The sequence below is a fragment of the Sphaeramia orbicularis genome, chromosome 12, assembly GCF_902148855.1.
Source record: "Sphaeramia orbicularis chromosome 12, fSphaOr1.1, whole genome shotgun sequence".
NCBI lineage: Eukaryota > Metazoa > Chordata > Actinopteri > Kurtiformes > Apogonidae > Sphaeramia > Sphaeramia orbicularis.
This window is the reverse complement of record NC_043968.1, coordinates 27090948-27113968: the sequence shown is the minus strand read 5'-3', so window position 1 is coordinate 27113968 and position 23021 is coordinate 27090948. Positions and strand designations below refer to the sequence as shown.

Genomic DNA, 23021 nt, shown 5'->3' with positions numbered 1-23021 from the left:
TTTATAGGTGATTATGATAGTATTTTACTAACTGACCCACTTGAGATTAAATTGGTCTGTATGTGGAACCTGCACTAAAATGATTATTAATATCTTAGTGCTATGTTAGCATTTCACAGATTCATCCGAAGGACCGGACTGGATCCTTTGGTGGGCCTGATTTGGCCCCTGGGCCCGTGCCCTACAGAGTCGTCCTGGTGTCTCAATAAACTGCTCAGAGGCACTTTTCTTTGTTTTTCTTTTCTTAAAAACAGAGCTATGTTAGCAGGTTTCTTTTGCTTCAAGGTAGTATAGACACAAATAAGTGTAATTCCTAAAAAAATGTCACATATCAAAGTCAACGTGCAGGCAAAAGCAGGATTTATGCATGAATCTTAGTTGTGAATATGCAACTAAATGTAAAAGCTTGAACCTGTGGCTGTTGAATAATGACAGATAATAGTTTTAGGGCCACAACGGAGAAGTTGTTTTGAAGAACACTCGTAACATTGACTTAAATACTGGACTAAATATCATACGTATCACATGAAGGACCATGTTTTTTCAGAGGCCACTAATGTTTTTTTTTTTTCTGGACAGTTTGGCAGTAACAGCTGAGGAATAAGACGATATACAGATTCAGTAGTTATTTGGTCCTGGTTATACATACAGTAAGAACACAAACACCTGAAAATGAACCTGACAGCAACGATAAGAAGATAAAAAAAACACTGACATGTCATCCATCAGGTGAACACACAGGTCAGACTCACAGATATTGCTGGTAGAAGGGAGACATCTGTAAGCAGGAACTGAAAATGTTTGTTGTGAGAGGTGCAGTCTTTCACAAATTTAAGTTTCAATGAAGAATCTGTGGAGGGAGACGGTAAGACTGAGGGAGACAAAGACTGCACCGCAAGTTTTTTTTTTCTTAACACACAATTCAGTCTATGCATAGAAGGTATCCATGTTGTCATGTGCTGAACCGGGGGGGTGTTGAATGTACGCACAGTTGGATCAATTTGCGCAAAGCCATGAATTCATATTTGAACTGTCATATTGATATTATGTGCAGAGTCCATTGCAGCTGCACTCAGTGGTCATTTATCTGACACCTGATGCTGCTCTGAGCGTGCAGCAATAAATCTTGGCCTAAAATAACAGTAGCTGCAATCATCTTCTAAGACTGAGCACATTTTTTTCCCATCACTCATCATTAAAGGATCCATGGTGAACATCTTGGGTGACGTACTTGTTAACATATGGTTCAGATTTGTCTGGGTGATGGTGAGTTGACAATTCTCGATTATCAGGAATTTGTTGTCAATGGACGCCATCCTCCAGAGATCCTTTGGCTTCCCAAATCTTTACAGTGCGGTCACTGTAAAAACAAACAAACAAACAAACAAAAAAACAGATGGTCATAATTGTCAATGTCAGCCTCAAAATGATCTTTCCATTTCATATGTGTGACAGTGGCTTGATAAAAATGAGAACAAGTGGTGCCAAGCAAAACAAACCCCGCCCCTTGCACGCATTGTAGCTTATTTTGGCATCGATCCAGCTGATGTCATCATGTCTATGCGTGTGCTGATGTCAGCATATCAATTGCCTCTATATATGTGCCAAGTTTGAAGTAAATTGAACCAAAATTTATGTTTTTATAAACGTAACAAATTTTGTCCATTATAGGAAAATGGAAAAAAAAAAAATAAATAAAAATTCATAAAAAATTTGAACTGTGACCTACGTTTCCCAAAATGTAACCACATCTATTCAGGGTCACTGGTTATCTATAAACCCAATTTGGTATGAATTCAACCAATAGTTTTGCTGCTAAAGTGTTTACAAACAAGCTAACAAACAAACCAAACCAAAAACAATACCCCTTGCCTCCCCTTTGAGGTGCGGGGTAATAAAACTGTGATAAACATGTTTTGTTTTGTGGGCGACACGGTGGTGCAGTGGTTAGCACTCATGCCTCACAGACAGAAGGTCCTGGGTTTGATTCCAACACCAGTCGATGGGGGTGGGACCTTTCTGTGTGGAGTTTGCATGTTCTCCCAGTGTCTGCGTGGGTTCTCTCTCGGTACTCCGGCTTCCTCCCACCATCCAAAGACATGCGCTAATAGGTTAACTGGTTAATCTAAATTGCCCATAGGTGTGAATGTGAGAGTGATTGCTTGTCTCTATATGTTCAGCCCTGTGATGAGCTGGCGAAATGTCCAGAGTGTACCCCGCCTTCGCCCCTATGTAGCTGGGACAGGCTCCATGCGACCCCTGTGACCCTAATGAGGATAAATCGGGTTCAGAAAATGAATGAATGAATGTTTTGTGACTCACTCGGAGGCGGTGAACAGTTGGCTGCTGTTGATGGCCAAACCGTTGATGGGACTGTCGTGTCCTCGGATCTCACCAAGCGGCGCTAGTGAGTCAGCATGCCACAGGCGTAACAGCCCTCCTCTGCATCCGCTGAGCAGCACAGGGGAACCCGGCACCAAGCCCAGAGCGCTGACCCAGTCCGACTGGGAACAGGCCGACTGCTACAGCCAGCAGAAACCAACCGTCAGTGACCAAAACAAACCGTTTACAGTTTTATTTTTATTAAGAGGAAACTGGAGGATACCTGGTTGAATGGTTTCATACCTGCAGCAGCTGTTTATTGGCCAAATCCCACTTTTTGATGTAATAGTCTCTGGACCCGCTGTAGAAAACATCTCCGTGCACAGCCAGGGACTCCACGCCGTCCTGATGGGTGGGGTCAAATGTGTGGATGGAGGTGATGCTGCCCTGAGCACCTTCAGTCACCTCAAACATCTGGAAATACAAACACATGGTAAATCCAAATCTAACTGTGTCCACACAACAACAGCAATAATATGACATGTTTGTGTAAGTGTGTGTGAGGTGTCGTACTTTAATGTGACGGTCTTTGGATCCAGTGAGCACAATGTCCTGTCCATTACCCAATTTATCAACAGTCAGACACATGACAGGTCCCAAATGGCCGGTCAGCTTCCCAGTGGAAACAAATCTAGTGAAAGAAAGGACTGTATTATTTTTCATCTGAACGTTTTTTGATTAACTTCTGCACAATCTCAAAGAAATAGTTACAACTATACATGCACACATACTACTGCTAATTCTGGCTCCTCCTTGTAGTGGTCGCCAAAGCTAATCATCTACTTCCGTCAACATACATATACAGTCGCGGAAAAAATTATTAGACCATCAAAAGTCATCAAAAAAGACCTTTCTGGGATGATATATTTGCCGCTGTGAACTCAGTTTTCAACCAAACATTTTCTTAAGATTTAAAGTTTGCTATTTTAGCTGTAATCCCAGAAGGTTTGGAGGGAAATAACCAAAAATACCTCTTACGAATTTTACTAATGGCAGCAATTAAATGCATCACTATCAAGTGGTTGAAACCTGAACCTCCCACATACAACATTTGGATTGAGAAAGTGAGGGAAGTCTATCAGATGGAGCAAATTACATACGTACTTAGAGTTCAGGGAGAGCTATTTACAAAGAGATGGAGTCCCATGATTAGGTTTTTAATGCAATAAGCATTCAGAAGTGGTCGTATACATGTGTGTTTTTTGTCATTCATGTCTCATTTGTGATTAACTGTAATCAATATCTACTGCAGATACCCTTTTTTTTCTTTCATGTGTGCCATATGGGGATGTTTGATTGGATATGTTAATGAATGTAAAATGTCTTATACATTTGTATGAGCAAAACTAAATAAAAACAATGGTTATGCAATCAAGTACTAACTCCTGTGCGTTTCATGTGACTAAAACAGACAGAAATGAAAACATGGAATGTCTAAAAGCACTGTTTTTGGCATGACAATGCCATAGATATTGATGTAAGAACTGAAGTGATTTTGGTTATAATCAAGAAAACATGGAAAATGGATAGATATCAGTTCTGAAATTAAACTCTGATGAGCTATTTTTGTTGTCATCATTATATTTTTCCATACAAATGTACCTTTAGTTGTACCAGGCATTAAAATGAACAAGAAATTGAAGAAAACAAGGGGTGGTCTAATAATTTTTTCCACAACTGTAGCTACGACAACTAAAACTTACTTGCGGAGGTCCCACATGCGCACAGCATTGCCCGCAGCAGCATAAAGGAAGGTTCCTGAAGGATTGAGGCTGATTTGGTTGATCTGACTCTCTCCGGGTGGGATGGATAAACTCCTTGCAGAAGAACAGGTGTCTCCTGAACCCACCTGTCCTGATGACCTGCCATATGTAGTACGATATTACATACCCCATTTTAGGGCCAGTATACTTAAAGTGATGCTTAGACAATCCATAACAGAGCTGTACACTTACGTGAGGGTACGAATGCACTTGGCTGAATCTCGTATGTCCCACACTTTGATGTAAGCAGTGGAAACAGTAAAGACGAGGCTGGATGTGTACCTGAATGCACCAACACAAACAGGAAATCCATCACACTCAATTTACTACAACATTTCTGTTACTACTTCTGTATATCTCTATTTTTGCAGTACTAGTTTATTATTACCTGCCACCACCTGAAGCTGAACTCTTAACATCTCTAAACCTATTTTTTGTCGTTTTTACTGTCTTTTAAGTCTTTTAACCCTTTCTTTTATTTGCTTTGTTAATGGGCAGTCTGTGAAAGACATAAACAGTGTCAGCAGCATCATTAGGGTCTGCTCGGAAATTACACAAGCTCAACAAAAAGACCTGAACTCTTTATGGAAGAAGCAGGTGGTGCAGAAAGCCAGGAGGATCCTAGATCAACCAGACCACGCCCTCAAAGACAGATTCATCCTAATGTTGTCAGGGAGACGACACTACGAGCCTTAGAGAACAAACCGATACACACACTCATTTATTCCCTCTGCCATAAGGCTGATAAATGAGCTAAGGTTGGAGGTGCCTGTTTATTTATTTTGTGTTTTTGACCGCATTAAGCTGCTCATACCGACAGTGTGTGTGTGTATGTGTGTGTATGATGATGTCTGAAATGTCAGTGTCTGTGCTTTGTTTTATTGTTCTATCATCCACTGAAACCATATTGGAGACTGTTAAACTGAACTGAACACTGTGGGATAAATAAAGTTATTTATTTATTAAGGTTGCACGATCAATAGATTTTAAATTGAAATCAGATTATTTAATTATAACGATGTTTAAAAAAGGGTAATCATCAAATCGGATTTCATCTCTCGTGTCTACCGTAGGCTCCTCCTTTTAACTGTGAGAGTGGTCTCCACAGTCCTTGGTCTCCACACACCAGAACAAAAATGGTGTTCGCTAAGGAGAGTAATAAGTTTGTGGCTAAAAATAGCAAGAAAAAGTCAGTTGTGTGGAAGTGGTACGACTGAAGTTTCCGAAGACGATGAACCATACCTCGCCGCAAACTCAACCTAACAAACTAACAAACTAACAAACAAACTAACTAACTAACTAACTAACCCACCAACCAACCAACTAACTAACCAACCAAACCACTAACCAACTAACAAACTAACTAACCCGCTAACTAACCAACTAACCCACTAACAAACTAACTAACCAACCAACCAACCAACCCACTAACTAACAAACTAACTAACTAACTAACCCACTAACCCACTAACTAACTAACTAACTAACCCCCCAACTAACTAACTAACCCACCAACTAATTAAATAACTAACCCACCAACCAACCAACCAACCAACTAACTAACTAACTAACTAACCCACCAACCAACCAACCAACCAACTAACTAGCCCCCCAACTAACTAACTAACTAACTAACCCACAACACCAACTAACAAAATAACTAACTAACCCACCAACCCACCAACCAACCAACTAACTAACTAACTAACTAACTAACTAACTAACTAACTAACTAACTAACCCACCAACCAACCAACTAACTAACTAACTAACTAAATAACCCCCCAACCAACTAACTAACTAACTGACTAACTAACCCACCAACCAACTAACTAACTAACTAACTAACTAACCCACCAACCAACTAACTAACTAACTAACTAACTAACCAACCCACCAATAACTAACTAACTAACCAACCAACCAACTAACCAACTAACTAACTACACTAACTAACTAACTAACTAACCAACCAACCCACTAACCAACTAACTAACCCGCTAACTAACCAACTAACCCACTAACAAACTAACTAACCAACCAACCCACTAACTAACTAACTAACTAACTAACTAACTAACCAACCAACCAACCCACCACCCCACTAACTAACTAACTAACTCACTAACTAAAAAACTAACTAACCAACTAACAAAAAAACTAACCCACTAACAAACTAACCAACCAACCCACCAACTAACAAACTAACTAACTAACCAACCAACCAACCAACCCACCAACCAACCGACCTAAAAAACTAACTAACTAACCCACCAACCAACCAACCAACTAACCCACCAACCAACTAACTAACTAACTAACTAACCCACCAACCAACTAACTAACTAACTAACTAACTAACTAACTAACTAACTAACTAACTAACTAACCCACCAACAACCAACTAACTAAATAACTAACCAACTAACTAACTAACTAACCAACCAACCCACCAACCAACCGACTAAAAAACTAACTAACTAACTAACTAACCAACCAACTAACCCACCCACCCACCCACTAACTAACTAACTAACTAACAACCAACTAACTAACTAACCAACCCACTAACCAACTAACTAACTAACCAACCCACCAACTAACTAACTAACCCACCAACCAACTAACTAACCAACTAACTAACCCACCAACCAACTAACTAACTAACTAACCCACCAACCAACCAACCAACAAACTAACCCACTAACAAACTAACCAACCAACCCACCAACTAACAAACTAACTAACTAACCAACCAACCAACCCACCAACCAACCGACCTAAAAAACTAACTAACTAACCACCAACCAACCAACTAACCCACCAACCAACTAACTAACTAACAAACAAACTAACTAACTAACCCACCAACAACCAACTAACTAAATAACTAACCAACTAACTAACCAACCAACCCACCAACCGACTAAAAAACTAACTAACTAACTAACTAACCAACCAACTAACCCACCCACCCACCAACTAACTAACTAACTAACCCACCAACAACCAACTAACTAACTAACTAACCAACCAACCCACTAACCAACTAACTAACTAACCAACCCACCAACTAACTAACTAACTAACCCACCAACCAACTAACTAACCAACTAACTAACCCACCAACCAACTAACTAACTAACTAACTAACTAACTAACCCACCAACCAAACAACCAACCAACTAACTAACCCACCAACCAAACAACTAACTAGCTAACTAACTAAATAACCCCCAGCCAACTAACTAACTGACTAACTAACTAACTAACCCACCAACCAACAAACAAACTAACTAACCCACCAACCAACTAACTAACTAACCAACCATCCAACCCACCAACCAACCAACCGACTAACTAAATAACTAACTAACTAACTAACCCACCAACCAACTAACCCACCAACCAACTAACTAACTAACCCACCAACCAACTAACTAACTAACTAACTAACTAACTAACCCAACAACCAACCAACTAACTAACTAACCCACCAACCAACTAACTAACTAACCCACCAACAACCAACTAACAAACAAACTAACCCACTAACAAACTAACCAACCAACCCACCAACTAACTAACTAACTAACCAACCATCCAACCCACCAACCAACCAACCGACTAACTAAATAACTAACTAACTAACTAACTAACCCACCAACCAACTAACCCACCAACCAACTAACTAACTAACCCACCAACCAACTAACTAACTAACTAACTAACTAACCCAACAACCAACCAACTAACTAACTAACCCACCAACCAACTAACTAACTAACCCACCAACAACCAACTAACTAAATAACTAACCAACTAACTAACTAACTAACCAACCAACCAACCGACTAAAAAACTAACTAACTAATTAACTAACTAACTAACCCACCAACCAACCAACTAACCCACCAACCAACTAACTAACTAACTAACAAACAAACTAACTAACCCACCAACCAACTAACTAACTAACCCACCAACAACCAACTAACTAAATAACTAACCAACTAACTAACTAACTAACCAACCAACCCACTAACCAACTAACTAACTAACCCACCAACTAACTAACTAACTAACCAACTAACTAACCCACCAACCAACTAACTAACTAACCCACCAACCAAACAACTAACTAACTAACCCACCAACCAAACAACTAACTAACTAACTAACTAAATAACCCCCAACCAACTAACTAACTGACTAACTAACTAACCCACCAACCAACAAACAAACTAACTAACCACCAACCAACTAACTAACTAACCCACCAACAACTAACTAACTAACCAACCAACCAACTAACTAACCAACTAACTACACTAACTAACTAACCAATCAACCAACTAACCAACTAACCCGCTAACTAACCAACTAACCCACTAACAAACTAACCAACCCACTAACTAACTAAATAACTAACCAACCAACCACCACCCCACTAACTAACTAACTAACTAACCCACTAACTAACTAAAAAACTAACTAACCAACTAACAAACAAACTAACCCACTAACAAACTAACCAACCAACCCACCAACTAACTAACTAACTAACCAACCAACCAACCAACCCACTAACCAACCAACCGACTAACTAAATAACTAACTAACTAACCCACCAACCAACTAACTAACTAACCCACCAACCAACTAACTAACTAACTAACTAACTAACTAACTAACCCACCAACCAACCAACTAACTAACTAACTAACCAACCCACCAACCAACTAACTAACTAACTAACTAACTAACTAACTAACCCCCCAACTAACTAACTAACTAACTAACTAACTCCCCAACTAACCCCCAACTAACTAACTAACTAACTAACTAACTAACTAACTAACTAACCAACCAGCTAACTAACTAACCAACCCACCAACCAACCAACTAAAAAACAACCAACCAACTAACCAACTAACTACACTAACTAACTAACCAACCAACCCACTAACCAACTAACTAACTAACCCGCTAACTAACCAACTAACCCACTAACAAACTAACTAACCAACCCACTAACTAACTAAATAACTAACCAACCAACCCACCACCCCACTAACTAACTAACTAACTAACCCACTAACTAACTAACAAACTAACTAACCAACTAACAAACAAACTAACCCACTAACAAACTAACCAACCAACCCACCAACTAACTAACCATCCAACCCTACAACCAACCAACCGACTAACTAAATAACTAACTAACTAACCCACCAACCAACCAACTAACCCACCAACCAACTAACTAACTAACCCACCAACTAACTAACTAACCCAACAACCAACCAACTAACTAACAAACTAACTAACTAACTAACCCACCAACCAACTAACTAACTAACTAACTAACCCACCAACAACCAACTAACTAAATAACTAACCAACCAACCCACCACCCCACTAACTAACTAACTAACTCACTAACTAACTAACAAACTAACTAACCAACTAACAAACAAACTAACCCACTAACAAACTAACCAACCAACCCACCAACTAACTAACTAACCATCCAACCAACCCACTAACCAACCAACCAACTAACTAATAACTAACTAACTAACTAACCAACCAACTAACCAACTAACTAACTACACTAACTAACTAACTAACCAACCAACCCACTAACCAACTAACTAACCCGCTAACTAACCAACTAACCCACTAACAAACTAACTAACCAACCAACCCACTAACTAACTAACTAACTAACCCACTTACAAACTAACTAACTAACCCACCAACTAACTAACCCACCAACCAACCAACCAACAAATCCACTAACCCACTAACAAACTAACTAACCCACTAACTAACAAACTAACCCACTAACAAACTAACTAACCAACCAACCAACCCACTAACAAACTAACCCGCTAACTAACTAACTAACTAACCAACTAACCAACTAACTAACTAACCAACCAACCAACCCACCAACTAACTAACTAACTAACCCACCAACCAACTAACTAACTAACCAACCCACTAACCAACTAACTAACTAACTAACTAACTAACTCACCCACCCACCCACCAACCAACTAACCAACTAACTAACTAACCAACCAACTAACTCACTAACCCACTAACTAACCAACTAACCCACGAACAAACTAACCAACCAACCAACCAACCCACTAACTAACTAACTAACCCACCAACCAACCAACTAACTAACTAACCAACCCACCAACCAACTAACTAACCAACCAACCAGCTAACTAACTAACCAACCCACCAACCAACTAACTAACTAACCCACCAACCAACCAACCAACCAACCAACCAACCAACTAACCCACCAACCAACCCACCAACCAACAAATCCACTAACCAACTAACTAACCCACCAACCAACCCACTAACTAACTAACCCACCAACCAACCAACCAACTAACCAACCAACCCACCAACCAACCAACTAACTAACCAGCTAACTAACTAACCAACCCACCAACTAACTAACTAACTAACTAACTAACTAACTAACTAACTAACTAACTAACTCACTAACTAACTAACCCGCCAACCAACCAACCAACTAACTAACTAACCCACCAACCAACTAACTAACCAACCCACCAACCAACTAACTAACTAACTAACTAACTAACTAACTAACTAACCAACCAACCAACCAGCTAACTAACTAACCAACCCACCAACCAACTAACTAACTAACTAACTCACTAACTAACCCACCAACCAACTAACCAACTAACTAACTAACCAACTAACTAACTAACCAACCCACCAACCAACTAACAAACAAACAAACAAACAAACTAACTAACTCACTAACTAACCCGCCAACCAACCAACCAACTAACCAACTAACTAATCCACCAACTAACCCACCAACCAACCAACTAGCTAACTAACTAACCAACCCACCAACTAACTAACTAACTAACTAACTAACCCACTAACAAACTAACCAACCCACCAACCAACTGACTAACTAACTAACTAACGAACGAACTAACCCACCAACCAACCAACTAACCAACCAACCAACCAACTAACCAACCAACCAACCAACCAACCATCCGTCCATCTATTACCTGACTGAGACGACGCTGCTGGGATGATCTGCTAGAGACATGATCTCCTGACCCGTCACCAAGTTCCAAACTTTACATGTTCGGTCTGAAATGACACACGTGTACAAGTTAAAGGACAGAAGAAAGAACAGCACATACCTGCACTATTACGTAACTGAACCCATTGTGTGTTTGTACCTTTGGATCCTGTGAAGAGCAGGTCATCAGTGGCATCTACACACAGAACAGGTTTGGTGTGTCCCTCTGCTACACTCACACACTGAAGTTTGGCCCCACGGCTGTTCTTAGGGGTCGTCACAGGGTTGATCACACCTCTACGATACACAGTAGAAGCCTTTTTACCATTCACTGTCTATGTGTTTGTGCTAAACTGCAGCCAGTACCACTACTGTGACTATAATGACACACAAAGTCAAGACAATTAAAATAGATAAGAAAACAATTTTCACAGGGAGCTACTGGTATTAGAGAGAGAGGGCATGAACACTAGAAAAAAGACACAAATCCAGGCACTCACTTGGTTGGAAAAATTGTAAAAAGCCGTTATTTCATGATGGCCTGTACATTAATTCTTTAAGGCAGGAGCTAAAAAATGCTCCTTTTTACAGTTTTTCCAACCAAGTGAGTGCCTGAATTTCTTTTTTCTATAAATTAAAATAGATGTACTTGGTTTGACTGTTCAATTTTATCTTCCTAAGTGCCACATGTTTTGTTTTAATTTCTCTTTTTTGTGTGTTATTTGAATTTAATTTAGCTGTATTTTTCACATCTATTTATTTATTTTTCTACATATTTAGTGTTTCTATTACAACTACTATTATTGCATTATCATTATTATTCATTTCTTCTTACTCTTTATGTTTGTGAAAGAAATGTTTATAGATATATAATCACCATTTCTGTTACTTTTATGTCATTTTTATTTATCCCTCTACTTCATGGAAGGTATGCAAATGATATTCTTTTATTTTGTTTAAAATACAACTAGGTCAAGGTGAGGTCATTCTATAAGCCAGGGGTGTCAAACTCATTTTAGTTCAGGGGCCATATTTAGCCCAATTTGATCTCAAGCGGGCCAGACCAGTAAAATAATGACTTAACAACCTAGAAATAATAACAAATACAAGTTTTTCTTTTTGTTTTAGTACAAACCCCCCCCAATTAAATTATGAAAATATTTACATTTTACAAAAAAGATGTGAATAACCTGAAAAAACAGAAATTTCATTTGAAAAATGTGTAAAATTTTAAGAATATTATGCCTTGACTTATTATTTATACATGTACATTACACACAGTGTTACATAAACATTTGGTAACAGGCAGAATATTGTTAAAATTTTGGATTTTGGTCTAAAATTTGAACAATTTCTACAATATTCCATCTCTTATTATTAACACAACTCCAGATCACAGTGGATCCATAAATGCACAAAACATTTGGTAACGGGCAGAATATTGTTAAAACTGCACATTTCCGGTTGTTCATTTGTGTTTTTATTTATGTATTCATTTGCATTTTACTGTGAAAGAATAGTTTTGTAAATGTAAATATTTTCACAGTGTAATGTTATTTTTTTCGCTTACATTTTTTCCACATAATTTTTCACAAAGAAAATTTGTATTTGTCATTATTTATGGGTTATTGTGTTTTTACTGTAGATCACATCGGTCTGTATGTGGAACCTGAATCAAAATGATTTGGACAACCTTGACTGTTCAGGTTAATTTTTGCACTTTCATCCCGCGGGCTGGAATGGAACCTTTGGTGGGCTAGATTTGGCCCCCGGGCCGCATGTTTGACACCTGTGCTATAAGCCTTTCGGATTTCTGACCTCACCTGCACATTTTCGTACCCTCCTCTCTACCAAGAGAGATATGTACAGGGTGGGGAAGCAAAATTTACAATGAATATTTAGTTGTTTTTTCTCAGCAGGCACTACGTCAATTGTTTTGAAACCAAACATATATTGATGCCATAATCATACCTAACACTATTATCCATACCTTTTCAGAAACTTTTGCCCATATGAGTAATCAGGAAAGCAAACGTCAAAGAGTGTGTGATTTGCTGAATGCACTCGTCACACCAAAGGAGATTTCAAAAATAGTTGGAGTGTCCATAAAGACTGTTTATAATGGAGAGAAGAGAATGACTATGAGCAAAACTATTACGAGAAAGTCTGGAAGATACTATTAAAGAAGAATGGGAGAAGTTGTCACCCGAATATTTGAGGAACACTTGCACAAGTTTCAGGAAGCGTGTGAAGGCAGTTACTGAGAAAGAAGGAGGACACATAGAATAAAAACATTTTCTATTATGTCAATTTTCTTGGGGCAAATAAATTCTCACGACTTTCAATAAACTAACTGGTCATACACTGTCTTTCAATCCCTGCCTCAAAATATTGTAAATTTTGCTTCCCCACCCTGTACATGTATTTGCTTTATTTTATATTTGTATGTGCAAATAAATAAATAATAATAAAAAAAAAGATGTTGGAATTTGTGAAGAAATCAGGTATATTTTCAAGAAGCGATAATTACCGATGGCCTTCAAACACTGGTGACTCATCCAACCTGCACAGAAACAGTAACAGCTGTAGCGGTCTCAAGTCATTGCTGCAATCTTGAAAAAAGAAACGGTAGATGCACGTCTAACTTACATTGATTTGTAGTCACCACCGGTCACCTTACTAACTGGAGGTGTGTGCGTTGGCGTGGGGATGTGTGTGGCTGTGGATCCTTTCTCCTGCATCTTCCTGCGTATAAGTGGTGAGCGCTCCGGTTGCTTCCTCTCCGTTCCTGTAGGAGATCTGGACCCACCGCTACAGAGGCTAAAAGAATCAGAAATTGTTATGAAAAAAGAGAGACAAGAATTTGCAATAATCATCCCCCTCAGAAAAAGACTGTCTATTTCTGCACAGAACGGTTGCCTTTGACACTTACAGAGCAGCTGGCCGTGCAGACAGTGCAGATGGGGACACAGTTTGGTCACGGTCAGGGGTTAGAGCAGTCATGTGACCCTGCGTGTCTGCCGGCCCTTCCTGGCGTTCAGTGAGCGGCAGCAGAGGGGCAGGGAAGTCTCCGGTCGGGGATTCACAGGACAGATCCCCGCTGCTGGCATAGAGCAGCTCCATCTGGGTGGTGGTCCGCCTGCGAGCCTGAGAGACCCCAATTGTATTCTCACTAATCAGCTGACTCGCAAGTCAATCAACTAGGTAAGAGTTGAGCCAATTTCTAAAAATAAACTACCAAAATGTTGGAGATACAGAAAATTATAATATTTACTGTTTATTTTGAATATAACAATAAAACCAAACAACAAAAGGGATTTATATAAAAAGAAAGTCAAACATTCAAAAAGGAGCGGGATGAAGTTTAACTAACAAATTCCTGCCCCCCCCCCCCAACCCTAAATTTCTATGTCAAATCCCATAAGTAACTCAAACATCCTACACATAACAGACTCAATTCTGACTAAGCACAAAATACAAAAATGCTACATATCAAGGATAGACTCTGTCCATTTTGCAACAGCATTTTACATCAAAATAAACTCTGTCCCTTCCGTAGCAGTAATAGTGCACACATTGAAAACAATAATAAACTGTCCATTTCATAACAATAATACATATAATTAAAAAACAAAAATAAACTCTGTCCTTTTCATGACAACAATACGCATATCAAGAACAAAAATAAACTATCCTGTACAATACTGTTGCCCATTAAGTTGGAATCATTTTGTTTTCAGACACATTCCTTTTTTTTATTCCTATTTATACACATCAGTAATCACCTCATTTCATATTTTATTCCAACTTTTTGGATAACAGTATATATCGTTTTTTATTTTCCACAAATTTTTACTTTTTCATGGGTGGGTTAAAATTAGATCAGTTCTTCCTGCAGACAGCTCTCTTGCTAAATCAAAAGTAAAAATGCAACCGTTTGTCTGCTGATAAACAGTATATTCATTCACAATCTCTCACACAATTTTTAATTGTACAGCTTTTTATGTTTTAATCTATTCTTGTATTTTATTCTTTTATTTAGGTTTTATCTATTCTTCAGTATTTTTATTTATTTATTTAATTATTTTAACTTTTTTTTTTTTTTTTTTTTTAATATTTTTACAGTTGTTCTATGTCTTTTAATCTATTCTTGTATTTTACTCTGTTATTTTGGTTTTTATTTATTTTTCTGTGCTGCACTTTGGTCCACTGTGGTTGTTTTAAAGTGCTTTACAAATAAAGTTGGATTGGATTGGAATCTCTGTATATTAAACTAAAATGGTTAGTTTACTGCAAAGGCACTGACTGTGATATCAGATAGTGATACCAGTTACACTTTATTTATCAAGAATAAATCACATTGTGACAATAAATACATGAAAAGAAGCAAAAAAAAAAAAGTATTCCAACTTTATGGGCAACAGTGTATTAAAGAGCTCAGCTTTTACCATTGCTGAACTATTTTCCAGAATATTATTATCTGTGATGTATTCTGTGATGATGCACAGTACTTTACCTTACTTCTTGGTCTGGATTCACCACATAACTTCATTAGATCTGATGCAAGTGTGCTGAAAATAAATGAGAATAAAACAAACACATTTATCAACAGATCTATTAAAATATTAACTGTAAAGGCAATTTGTAAACTTTAATACACTGTGTATACTGTATATCTAATGACTTTGTGTGTTAATTTACATTACTCATTCATTCATTCATTTTCTGAACCTGCTTTATCCTCACTAGGGTCACGGGGGTCACTGGAGCCTATCCCAGTTACTTATGGGTGAAGGCGGAGTACACCCTGGACATGTCACCAGTTCATCGCAGGGCTGATTGAATATTATATACATTAATTTACATTATAGTACATATATTATAAAATCAGGGTTGTTACAGGTTTCTACAAGTTAAATTTAAGACTTTTTAAGACTACTTAGAACAGAATTTAATTTCACAGCCATACTGGCAAAAATTCATGACTCCTAGAATTTAGGAAAATGTATTTATTTACATCAGCAGAGACTGAATATTATATATATACTGTACACAGAAATGAACGTTCTGTGATCATTTCTCACCGACTAATGTTACTTTCTTTGCAGTGTGGATATTTAACAGACATATTTAAACACAATACACTGAACAAGTTTATGGTAACACAAATTAAGACCTACCATTTGAAATTTAATATCTTTTAAAGGCTTTTTTAAGGTATTAAATTCAGATTTGTAAATTCAAGACTTTTAAGACTTTTTAAGACCCCGTTGGAACCCTGAAAACATATGAACTCTTTTGTTTATATTTATGTATCATGTTTCTTAAACTCTACATGGACAAAAGTATTGATGCACAGTGAATTCATTGCTACTGGGGCTGGCCTAAGATGATGAAGACAGATATCATAAGATAATTTTACGATGCAATAAATATTATTTCACTTAATGTTTTATTTTGTTTGCATAGTCAACTATAGTAACAAAATGCTTCAGATTTCCTTTTTACTTTATTTTGCTCTGCTTTGATTTTTTTAAATCATTATTTGTGTTTTAAATATTCTAAAATATTTGTCATGTTCTGACCATAAATAGTCATTTTAACCCCAAGTAATCGACTGGTTCCTTCAGCTCTCACTCAGGAAGAAAAATCTGTCGTTAAACTTGGAAGAAATATTAATTTGGCATTTATTGACATGATTCTCAACAATAACGGAAATGCAAATTCTTATCTTGATGTTTCAAATCAACTGCAGTGGGAAGTCCTACAAGCCGTAGGTGTGATCTGTCCCAGTATTTTTGTCCATCTAGTTATTATTTCATCTACACAAAGTCATTTATCATCTATCCATGTGTAGTTCATTTGGATTCAGCCTAAGGAAATGTCTACTCAGGTAAAGTAAATGCAACTGAACGATCACAGTCGGGAAAATATGGCTGAATTTAATAACATTAATCAGTGAACCAGTGGACAAAAACATGTGCATAGAAGAGTACATTATCAATTTAATTAATAGGTACATAATTACTTTTCTACATTATGTGTCAAGACTCCACTGTCAAATTGTATTGCAATATTGGACAACGATGGACTACTTTTTAAGCTCATTAACTGAGAATTTTAATGCAAGTTGTAAACCTGAGCTAAGTGTTGGAATATGTGTGTATTTATTTACCTTCCCTCTGTGGCTGGGCTTGGGGTGGATTCATCACTGCTGCTCTCATCTCCATTCTCTGCTTCAGGGAAATTCACACAGACATAACAATTAATATGCACTGTTTTTAGCAGAATTTACACCACATTACTCTAATCCTCTTTACAAAAAAAAAAAAAAAAAAAAAGGAGTGTCTGTTAACATTAAAAGGGGTTATTATGTAGTATTTTTACTTTGAAATATTAAAAATGACCTAAAATTAGTGTTTAGAATGAAAAGCTATGAAGGTATGTTGAAGATGCCAGTGTATTGGATTGTAGAGATAGGAAGTGAATCTATTCACACTGATGAACTGTCAAATATGTGACCACTAGAGGGAGTAATGAGTCACCATGTCTGTCTGCCATAGTGAGGAAAACCCATAGGGCTTTTGACCAAAATGTCATGAAAGTGACAAGATGGGATGAAAACTGCAAAGACACAACTCGAAGAGTCAAAGAAAGTGTAATAAAACAATAATAAAACAAACCCCGCCCCTCGCACATATTGTAGCTTATTTTGGCATCGATCCAGCTGATGTCATCATGTCTATGCATGTGCTGATGTCAGTATAACAATTTCCTCTATATATGTGCCAAGTTTGAAGTAAATTGAACCAAAATTGATGTTTTTGTAGACATTTGAAATTTCGCCTATTATAAGAAAATGGGAGAGGAAAAAATATTTTAAAAATTCATAAAAAATGTGAACTTTGACCTACTTTTCCCAAAACATAATCAGATCTATTCTGGGTCACTGGCAATCTATAAACCTAATCTGGTGCAAATTCAACCAATAGTTTTGCTGCTAGAGTGTTAACAAACTGAATCAAAAACAACATCCCTTGCCTCCCCGTCGTGGGGCGGGGTAATAATTAAATCCAACCTATAGGGGGACTTGATCTAAGGCTCAAAACCCTCTTAGATCAAAACTGTCCAGCAACTTGTGGCACCCAGTATACTTAAATTGGAGGCCAAATTGCTGAACAGGACAGGTAAAAAAAAAAAAAGTGGGAGAAGTCATCAAATCTACACACACTGCTGTTTTCGCCACTGGACACAGCTCTAAATGAAACAAAAGGTTTATGCTGAAATGGCAGTGTTTCATTTACATGGGTGAGTTTGATTATAAAGGTATACAGTTATTATGTGACGTTATTACCTTTGCTAAACTGTGACAGTCCTGACCTTGTTTGGATGATTCCAAACAGATGTTTAGTGCAGATATTAACAACACAAACCGTACAGAAAACAGAAGTGATTTAACAGTGTTAACAGAGCTATAATGTAAACTGTCAGCTGATTATATATACTGTATATTATTTGTTGGTGGTTTTGGTAGGAGTAAGTGTGTTCTGGTATGTGACTGCCCCCTGCTGTTGAAAATGTGGAATATTAATACTACATACAACCCCTTTAAAAGCTTAAGTGCTTGTGTATAACAACAATGACAAGCTCCGACAGTTCAAAATAACACTGGGGCCACTTTAGTTCCAGATGAAGGGGTCAGGGGTCATTAGTTTATTGCAGCTGAAAGCTAAACAGCCTGAATATTTGTCCTGTGTAAAAAAAAAAAGGGGAGTTGGAGCACGAAAGAAATACAAACACATGGAGAAGGAGAGAGACACAAACTTCTGCGTACATAAAAACCTGCTTTCATGATGCAGCTCAGACTTTTACTGCTGTTAACTTTTAGTGACAATGACCTGATGGAGTGGGACGACTAGCAGATCAGAACTGGGGAGACGCAACACAAGACGTCATGCAGGTCATGGTAGAGTTACTTCAGCTGGATTAGTTTGTAAAAGGGCTGTGGTTGATGCACACTACACCATTTCTTTTACTACTTCAACCCGTAAAGACCCAAAGATCCACTGGTGACTAAGACCATCTACTGATCTAAACTGTTTAATACCGGTTGATCCACTAATCCTATCAATACGTGTAAATAACTGGTGTAAAATACAGTTTGTCATCTTTTCACAGTTATCAGATGTTCAGAGGCTCCGTAGTTACCATGGAGACACCGTTATCTTCTACAACATTGATTCACCAGTAAAACCCATGGAGTTGGATCAGTAGTCGCTTTTTCATTGACCCTCAAATTGCACAAATATAACTTGCACATAAAAATTTGCCTAATTGAAAAACGACAATTTTGCCAAAACTCCTGTTTTATTGTTAAAAGTTTTTGTGCTGCCAAGTGGTGGTTTTTTGGGTGTAGCGCAAACGGTATATCACGCAAAACTGCAATGGAAAGACCTTTTCCGCAACTAGAGTCACATGAATAAAAAATCCGGATGTTGACGTACGTTACAATAAGCGAAGAAGAGTTTTAAAAGAAACATGTCACGGTATGTGTGGACACACCAGGAAACCGAATCATTTTTTAATTTAGTACGAGATAAAGGGGTAATATATCATAATAATAATGAATATATTTGTAAATCAACACCATATTTATGTTTGTCACCATGTTTATGGAATGACTTGTCATGTCATCTTGCCATAATAAATAAACAAATCATCGCATTTGTGATTTAATGGAAAAAACGACATTACGCACTTCTGTTTTTTCGACATTTTGTAAATATTGGTAAAGTTTTGCAAAGATGTCCAATGGAAAAGCGACTAATGACAGTGGATGGAGACACTGGGTTTGTGTTCAGTAATTGATATATTTGCTGAAAAAGTCCCTTTTTCTTCAATTTTTGATGCAAAATTTTGATATAATAACCTTTAAATTTACAGAGTTTTCATGAATATCCAAATGTCATATAGGAAAATACATAATTTACAGTGAAAAATGCAAAATGCAGAGGATAACATTGTAATAAATGTTGATAAATCACTCAAGAAAGGTTAAATAGAGAGAAAAATCCATGAGGGAAAGCTACCAGGGAAGTAACACTGGGTCTTTATAGGTTAATAACATCACAAAGTCAATATTAAAATACACCTTTTCGGTCCCACAGTTGGACAGTCGAACATTCTTTCTGATTGTACAGTTTACTTCCATGGTTTGTTTCTGAAGTAGTGTAGTGTGCATTGTCCACTCTCGTCAAACACAGTTACGTTGCTACATCTCTTACTCACCTGGTGACAGGTAACCTAACTCTGAGTTCACACCAACACAAAAAAAGGAACAAACAGAAACCAAATCAGAGTCAAACCCCAAAATGAGAAAATGGCTTATTCTTTATTTTACAGGCTTCATTTATGTTTTATAAGATATTTAGTGGAAAATGATGTCTTTTGAAGGACAGTTTCTGGAATATTCACAAGTAAATGAAGAACCATAATACTTCTAATAAGGAAACTGAAGCCTGCAAAATAAATGGAACATTATGTGAAAAGAAAAGATGAATTAAATGGTGGTGGTTCTGTTGGACATGCCCAGTCTGCTTTTCCTGACCCGACTGGTGGTTCGTACCTTGCAGAGCGCTGCCCAGCAGGGCGTCCAGCTCCGGGTTGATCTCGGCTTTCTCCTTTAACATGTGGAAGAGCAGCTGGTTCTGTGTGGCGCTGTTGATCTCCGTCTGCTTCAGCCTGCCCTCCATCACCTTCAGCTGGGACTCCTTCTGAGCCGCCTGCAGACCCTGACGTGGTCCACACAGACAGGTTACCATCACACAGGTTCAGGACCAACGAATGCAGCTCCCATTAGGCTTAATCACATCTAATTTTATCTAATCTAACTGAAATGCAATTTAATTAATTGCTTCATTTACAGCCTCATTAACTTTAATGCCGTGGCTAACAAAGCAAGATCAAGATGAACAGACAAAGTGTAAACAAGGTGCACCAAAATGCAAAAGAAACAAGTGGTGCCAGGCACAACAAACCCCACCCCTTGCACATATTTCACCCATTATAAATAAATGGGAAGATTTTGAAAATTCATAAAAAATTGAACTTTGGCCTACTGTTCCCAAAATGTAACCACATCTATTCTGGGTCACTGGCAATCTATAAACTCAATTTGGTATGAATTCAACCAATAATTTTGCTGCGACAGACATGTGAAATTTTGCCCATTATAAGTAAATGGGGAAAAAATTAAAAAAAAATAAAAATTCTTAAAAAATTTAAACTTTGACCTACTTTCCCAAATTGTAATAACATCTATTCTGGGTCACTGGCAATCTATAAACCCAATTTGGCATGAATTCAACCAATAATTTTGCTGCAACAGACATGTGAAATTTTGCCCATTATAAGTAAATGGCGGGGGGGGGGAAAGATTTTAAAATTTCTAAAAAAATTTAAACTTCGACCTACTTCTCCCAAATTGTAATAACATTTATTCTGGGTCACTGGCAATCTATAAACTCAATTTGGTATGAATTCAAGCAATAATTTTGCTGCTAGAGAGATGTGAAATTTTGCCCATTATAAGTATATGGGGAAAAAAAAAAGATTTAAAAAATTCATAAAAAATGTAAACTTTGACCTACTTTTCCCAAATTGTAATAACATGTATTCTGGGTCACTGGCAATCTAGAAACCCAATTTTGGTATGAATTCAACCAATAATTTTGCTGTTAACAAACAAACAAACAAACTGAAACAAAAACAATACTCCTTGCCTTCACTTCAGGGGGCGGGGTAAAAATGCACTAAAAACACAATTTGTACATTTATACTGAATGGAAAATAAAAAAGGGAAGAGTGTTTCACATGACTAGATCTCAGCACAAAAGCACACACTATTATTAAAACAAAAATAAATCAAGTCAAGTTGACAGGTACCTTATTGATGGCCATAGTCATAAAATGGTCCAGAAGGAAGCGAGCCTCTGACAGATTACAGGAACTGATCACAGCAGTAACATCCCCTGTGTCTCCTTCCTCCTGTAAACCACAATAACAAGACATTCATTAATGCGTAAGTGACTTAAGATTTATTATATGCAATTCAAGTGTATTACTAAAACAACACAAAATACACTGGCAGGCAAAAAAAGTTTCACATAATATTTCATTGGAGCACCTTAAGCTTTGATTATGGGATGCATTCACTATGGCAATGCTTATGCAATGTCACAACCTATATGTACATCCATAGGTGAATTCATTTTTGGCTAAAATAATGTATTAACCCATAAAGACCCAAACCTCCACAGGTGATCAAAAGCATTCACTGATCTAAAATGTTTAATACCTGTTCATCCACTGATCCTATTAATCCATGTAAATAAGTGGTGCAAAATACAGTTTGTCATCTTTTCATGGTCATCAGATATGACCCATTTGGATGTTCAGAGGTTCTGTAGTTACCATGGAAACACCGTCCTCTTCTAAAAACATTGATTCACCAGTAAAACCCATGGAGTTGGATCAATGACAGTGGATGGACACACTGTGTTATGTTCAGTTAATGATATCGTTTCTGAAAAACTCACTTTCTCTTCATTTTTTTTCCTTGCTTTGATAAAACCTTTGAATTAACTCTGAGTTTTCATGAATATCTAAATGTTATATAGGGAAATACATAATTTACAGTGAAAAATGCAAAATACAGAGAGTAATATTATAATAAATGACTTAAGAAAGGTTACACAGGGATAATATTT

At 37.4% G+C, this 23021-nt stretch overlaps 1 protein-coding gene across 8 annotated transcripts in view; it reads right to left on the bottom strand.

Moving 5' to 3' along the window:
• Nucleotides 1–243: 243 nt before the first annotated feature.
• The window catches only part of LOC115429367 (kinesin-like protein KIF21A), a 63653-nt gene continuing 40875 nt past the window's right edge, over nucleotides 244–23021 (bottom strand). For 2 of the 8 annotated variants that reach the window (XM_030148727.1, XM_030148735.1), the window contains 16 exons: nucleotides 22198–22299; nucleotides 20879–21044; nucleotides 20542–20562; nucleotides 17429–17489; nucleotides 15770–15824; nucleotides 14186–14400; nucleotides 13903–14073; nucleotides 13784–13816; nucleotides 11414–11550; nucleotides 11237–11321; nucleotides 4338–4427; nucleotides 4086–4244; nucleotides 2896–3013; nucleotides 2626–2796; nucleotides 2323–2522; nucleotides 244–1360 (listed from right to left, as the gene is read on the bottom strand). In XM_030148727.1, the coding sequence (XP_030004587.1) occupies nucleotides 1303–1360; nucleotides 2323–2522; nucleotides 2626–2796; nucleotides 2896–3013; nucleotides 4086–4244; nucleotides 4338–4427; nucleotides 11237–11321; nucleotides 11414–11550; nucleotides 13784–13816; nucleotides 13903–14073; nucleotides 14186–14400; nucleotides 15770–15824; nucleotides 17429–17489; nucleotides 20542–20562; nucleotides 20879–21044; nucleotides 22198–22299 (1842 nt within the window). In that variant the 3' untranslated portion in view covers nucleotides 244–1302. The remainder of the gene's footprint in view (nucleotides 1361–2322; nucleotides 2523–2625; nucleotides 2797–2895; nucleotides 3014–4085; nucleotides 4245–4337; nucleotides 4428–11236; nucleotides 11322–11413; nucleotides 11551–13783; nucleotides 13817–13902; nucleotides 14074–14185; nucleotides 14401–15769; nucleotides 15825–17428; nucleotides 17490–20541; nucleotides 20563–20878; nucleotides 21045–22197; nucleotides 22300–23021) is intronic. The other 6 variants (XM_030148734.1, XM_030148736.1, XM_030148729.1 and 3 more) reach the window with 5 other exon arrangements.